This window comes from Phaseolus vulgaris, chromosome 8, assembly GCF_000499845.2.
Source record: "Phaseolus vulgaris cultivar G19833 chromosome 8, P. vulgaris v2.0, whole genome shotgun sequence".
NCBI lineage: Eukaryota > Viridiplantae > Streptophyta > Magnoliopsida > Fabales > Fabaceae > Phaseolus > Phaseolus vulgaris.
This window is the reverse complement of record NC_023752.2, coordinates 51224054-51229372: the sequence shown is the minus strand read 5'-3', so window position 1 is coordinate 51229372 and position 5319 is coordinate 51224054. Positions and strand designations below refer to the sequence as shown.

The following is a 5319-nucleotide window of genomic DNA, read 5'->3' as shown; positions in this document are numbered from 1 at the left end:
AACTTGGGTATAACCACAGTTGTGGTTCTTTCCAACTCTTCCCCAAGAGTACAACCAACCACCAGTGCCCGACTCTGTAGCTCAATTAACTCCGGAATCAAGTTATTGATAGGGACGACCGCTAGAAAGCTTTCTTCCTCCGCTAATATTGCAATTTGTACCCCGGACGCCAATTGCATGAAGGGGTTAAGCATAGAAGGTTTTCGAGAGGATGACCCTGCCTCTGCATTTTGTTAGACCATCTTAGCCGGGTGGCCCTTCTTTCAATTCACCGGAGGGATGATGGTGGTTGGGGGCACTATGTCGACTGGAACGATCGGGTTTCCTTTCCTGATTGTCTCGAAGCTGTTGACTTTTCTATTCACTGCCTAGCGTCATAATTGGCCATGTAGTCCCCAAGGGCCGGGTCCAATGGAGTCATGATAGATGCAAAACACAAACAAATTAAACACCCTCAACATAATGAATACAATCAGGTATATAAGAAGTACACATACCAGTAAAATTTGTCCACCTCTTGGACGACATGTACAACGCTACCAACTCTCGAGTAGGTAACTTATTCGGGAGTTGGTCGAAAACCACAAGAACTTCTTTATCCTGAGGGGTCATCGACGACCTCGGCCAGGTAGCGATTCTTGAGGGATTGGGGTCCAATGAAAAAGGAAACTTGGTCTACCCTTCAGAATCGACTCTCCGATTCCACGAAAATTTTGAAATATTTTTCTTTAAAAATTTTGTATGAGGTGGTGTATGTTGCAAATTGAACACTACCCAGTCAGCTTGACAAAGACATCCAACTCACTGGAGTACTCGGACGAGAGTTATAATAAAATAGAAATGATTGAGGTGTAGGTAATATTTTTGAAAATATTACAAATAATTCTGAAGGCTTGAAGAGTTGCCCACGAATTGGGATGCAACTGGATCAAGACCACATTAAGGATTTGAAGGACCCCCTTGGTGAATTCGTCGAAAGGAAGGGTGATATGTAAATAAGAAAAAAAAATATTATATACGAAAAAGAAGTCATGAGGCGCATTTTCCCGTCCATGACAGACTGCGTTGATATAACCACAAATATCGGTCATCAGCGCGTCCAAGGGCGAATCCAGTTTTAAGAAAGCTATTTGGATAAATATTTATCCAAATTATTGGAGTCTCTGAAACTAGTAGGGATATCCAAGACGCGTTGATCAACCCAATCGTAACTCGGACAGTCTGATTTAAAGTCGTCTGAGTCATTCACGTCTCTCGCACTACCAAATGCGGTGCGAGTAACATCGGATGACTCAATATTTACAATAATTTTAGAGGAGTCGGAAGTAGAAGACATGACTAACCTGAATAAAGTACGAGGAGTGAAAGCAATTTGAAAGATTCGACACTCGGAGGTCACGGAGTAAACTCTATAGCAGCGAAGAAAGCGTAAATCCTACTACGTTCAAATGTTGCCCTATTTATAGGAAATCAAATAGGAGAGAGGTTATGATGTCATCCATTCGAAGCTGTTAGATCCATACCCATCCAGTGATTCACATCATTCAACATACCAAACGACACAACATCTCAACCGTTAGATATATCTCATTAAACAATGCTCATTAAAAGACACTTTATTCTAAAAAGAAAATGCCATGTCTCTACTAGGCATTTAATGCTCCCAAATGGTCATATCTCACATCGGGAACACCAACATTCATCTCCGACTCTTCAGAAATTAGTTTCTTCGATCGATACCGGATGGACCAGTCTCGGTGACCGACCGCCCGAGTCAAAGAACATGGGAAATGTAATAAGTAACAACAATTACAAGTAGCATTGAATGAGTCAATCTACATCCCGAAGTATGCGGGAATAACTGATTAACTGAAAGATACAAGTTCCTAGTATCAAGGAACCACTATGCATATTAGTAAATAACAGATGTTCAACCCATCAAGGTCAAGGCCCATAAGCCAATGCTATAAATAGAGTCCTATGTGAAGGAATAAGGTACGTTTTTCACATTTCACCAGAATACACCTAAATTAGAATACTTACTTGAACGTTGGAGTACCTTTTGCAAGTAACCTTGACCGATCGAGCATCATAACGGAAGGAAGGAGACTTAAAAAAATTGGACAACTACCAATACATTAACAATTGTACGTCCAGTCATGAATACTATTTGCAACCTCAATCTATACCGGTACACTTAGGTTTTGCTGAAGATGATAATAGTAACATTGTAGCACTTATAGTAAGTAGAAGATAGAAGATGTGTCTCTTATGGAGATAGATAGGGTAGGGCAAAGATTTTGAATAAACTGAAATTAAGGGCGTGTGTGGTGAACGGAGCAAAAGGGAATCCCTATAGGCCAAAACAAACCCATCAACGAAACACGTCCTTATGAGTTGTGTAGCTCAGAGGAAGGGGAGATCCTGAAAGGCAAAGGAAGCTCCTCTCCGAAACAAATCCCATTCTGTATCGCCCAATTTTCCCCAAACATCTATCTCTCTCCTGTCTTATCTGACACTGTGGGTCCCACTTTCTCCCACCACCCTCACCATTACTCTCTCTCTCCATAAAACCCCTAACACAGCACTTATTTTCTCTGATCCAAATCCTTCTTCAACCTTCTTCACCCTTCCAAACTTTACACAGTGCAACAAACACAAAACACACGTCATGAAACAATAGCTTCAAGTGTTCAAAGACATCAACATGTTCTCAAAACTTCATCCGCAACACCAACCTTTTCAATTCTCCCGAGAATGTCAAACATCCGAGGACGATGACAGCCGGGGTAGCGGTGGACCCAACCTCGTGGCACAGAAGCCCGTCTCCACAGGCGATGGAGCTACAATTGAAGTAGTGCGGCGGCCCAGGGGCCGCCCTCCCGGCTCCAAAAACAAGCCCAAGCCGCCTCTTATTATTACCCGCGAGCCCGACCCCGCCATGAGCCCCTTCATTTTAGAAATCCCTGGCGGGAACGACGTCGTCGATGCCCTAACCCAGTTCAGCCGCAGAAAGAACACGGGCCTCTGTGTCCTCACCGGTTCGGGAACCGTTGGTAACGTCACTCTCCGCCAACCCTCCGTTGCTACCGTCGGCACCGTTACCTTCCACGGACGCTTCGACATCCTATCCATGTCCGCCACCTTCCTCCTCCACGCCCCCCCGCCGCCGGCCCCTCCCTCCACCTTCACCGTCTCGCTAGCCGGACCACAGGGGCAGATCGTCGGCGGACACGTCGCTGGAAGGCTGCTCGCTGCTGGGACGGTCTTCATCATCGCCGCGTCGTTCAACAACCCCTCCTTCCACCGGCTGTCGTCGGAGGACGACGCGCAGAATAACTGTGCGTCCGGCGGCGGCGGCAGAGATGCGCAGTCGCCGCTTGCCTCAGGTGGTGTCGCGGAGAGCGGACAACTTCCGGCGGAGCCGTGTATGTACAGCTGTCACCTCCCTTCGGATGTGATTTGGGCTCCAACGGCTAGACCACCTTTCTGATGATCTTATCCGTGGCTGTTCTGTGAATTTTGTTTCGTTAATTGTGGGGATTTTTGTTTCGCTATTATTTTTTTCTTTCTTGAGTTTATTTATTTAGTTGTAATGTTGCTGCTAGCTACTTATTTAGCTCTAGTTCCAAATAGAATACTCTCTGGTTTAGAGTTTAGAATAATGCTTAATGCATGCCTTATTGTTTCATCTCATCGTTTTTTTCTTTCTTTCTTTACATCATTTAATTCTTCAAACTTGCCAACACTTCATTCGGTGAAACATGTTTAACTCCTGGTTAATAAACTCTCTTTCGTTACTGATTTTGTTATTTATTATAGTTTGTATCCTGAAACGAGATTATTCTGGTTTGACTAGGATCTTAGTCATGTATGAACTCTAAATTGCGTAATTAATGATCTCTAAATCTATTTTTGCCAATAATACTTTTGGTTTTTTGTTTTTTTTTTTTTATAGAGAGAGGCCAAAATATTGGAAATTTAGTTAGTAGTGTTAAAATTGCCCTTATAGAAAAAATATTAAAATAATAATATTAAAATAATAATATTGGAGTTGGAGTTGTAATGTGGATTTATAGAAATATGGGTCTGTGAATGATCAATTAGTTGAAGAAGATAAAAAGGAAAGAAGATAAAAAGGTGATTTTTAAATTAGTTGAAGAAGATAAAAAGGTGATTTTTAAAGTAAGGGAATTATAATACACTAGGTGAAACGCCCAGAATGGAAGATTGTGGTGGTTCTGGACCACATTTGGATTAGGAGAAGAAAAGGGTGTATTGATTTAGAAGAATGGGTTATTGGGTGGTTTGAAGAGTGAGAGTGGAATGTGTATTATTGTGGGTGCAGTGTAGCAGAGGTGTTATTGGCAGAAGATAACGCAGAGTGTAGGATGCAAGTTGGTGACTGGTGCTACTGTGCATAGCTTTCTTGATTTGGAAAAAGTGTGTGGCAGTGGAGAACGTGGGAAGGGTTGTGATTGCCAGTTTCTAACATCAGCAGAAGTCATCTCTTGTTCCTTCTGCTTGGTTTGGTGTGGTATGGTATGTTTGTGTGTTTTTCTGTGTCCATCCACTACGGATAAATCCCCTCCTTCGCTTTATTTCTACATCTCACTGCTTTATATCTCATCTCTTCTGTACTTCTTTTGTCCCTTTCTTCCTTCTCTCTCCTTCTGATTTCATTTCAGAGAGACAACAAAAAAGAAAGTAAAAGCCAAGTGTAAGTTGCAATGTTCAACACTTGCTCTTCCGACTCTACCTTTCCTTTATTGCAGCATCGCGGTGGAAGCTTATTCTCAACGTTGATGGAACTCAAAATTCCCAAAATTATGACATCAGTACTGAGTTTGACGTGTGTATTGTGATTGAGCTAAAGGGATGGGCTCAGATTTTGTTTTGGTGCAGTTAATGGACATTTCCTGTTAATTTGACATAGGCGAGAAAGTGATTTCTCGAAGCAGAAGATTGGCTTGGTTTGGAATTTGAACAGTGATGGGTGGTGCCTTTGTGCATTTTTATCAATGCTTCATTATACACCTTTACATGTAAAGTCTTCAGACCAAATGTCTTAAAATTCAAATCATCATAATGGCATGGTGGATCCATCTTCTTCCTTTCTGCCGCCATACTCTAATAGGAAAATAACTATGATTCACTCGTCTCTTATTATGGCTTAACGTTTACCTCTCAGGTTCTGCTATTACTTGGGTTTTCTTTTATTTATTTTTAGAATTTCTATTACATTTTCTTATCACTGCCTGGCTTAAGTCTTTTTAATAACTGTTGGACAAAAAAATAACGAATTTAAGAGTAATAAAA

The 5319-nt window shown here is 41.9% G+C and overlaps 1 protein-coding gene and 1 long non-coding RNA gene across 2 annotated transcripts; both read left to right on the top strand.

The window, feature by feature from the left end:
- Positions 1-2578: 2578 nt before the first annotated feature.
- LOC137826082 (AT-hook motif nuclear-localized protein 17-like) lies at positions 2579-3691 on the top strand. Its single transcript, XM_068631931.1, has one exon. The coding sequence runs from the start codon at positions 2708-2710 to the stop codon at positions 3491-3493; it is 786 nt and encodes a 261-aa protein (XP_068488032.1). The 5' UTR covers positions 2579-2707; the 3' UTR covers positions 3494-3691.
- A 626-nt stretch (positions 3692-4317) lies between these two features.
- On the top strand, positions 4318-5110 carry LOC137826083 (uncharacterized). Its single transcript, XR_011083406.1, has 2 exons — positions 4318-4542; positions 4689-5110. It is a non-coding gene; the product is annotated as an uncharacterized lncRNA (long non-coding RNA).
- Positions 5111-5319: the final 209 nt, after the last annotated feature.

What these genes read in the sequence shown, in the direction of transcription:
- LOC137826082 (XM_068631931.1), top strand. Translation starts at nt 2,708, where the DNA reads ATGTTCTCAAAACTTCATCCGCAACACCAACCTTTTCAATTCTCCCGA.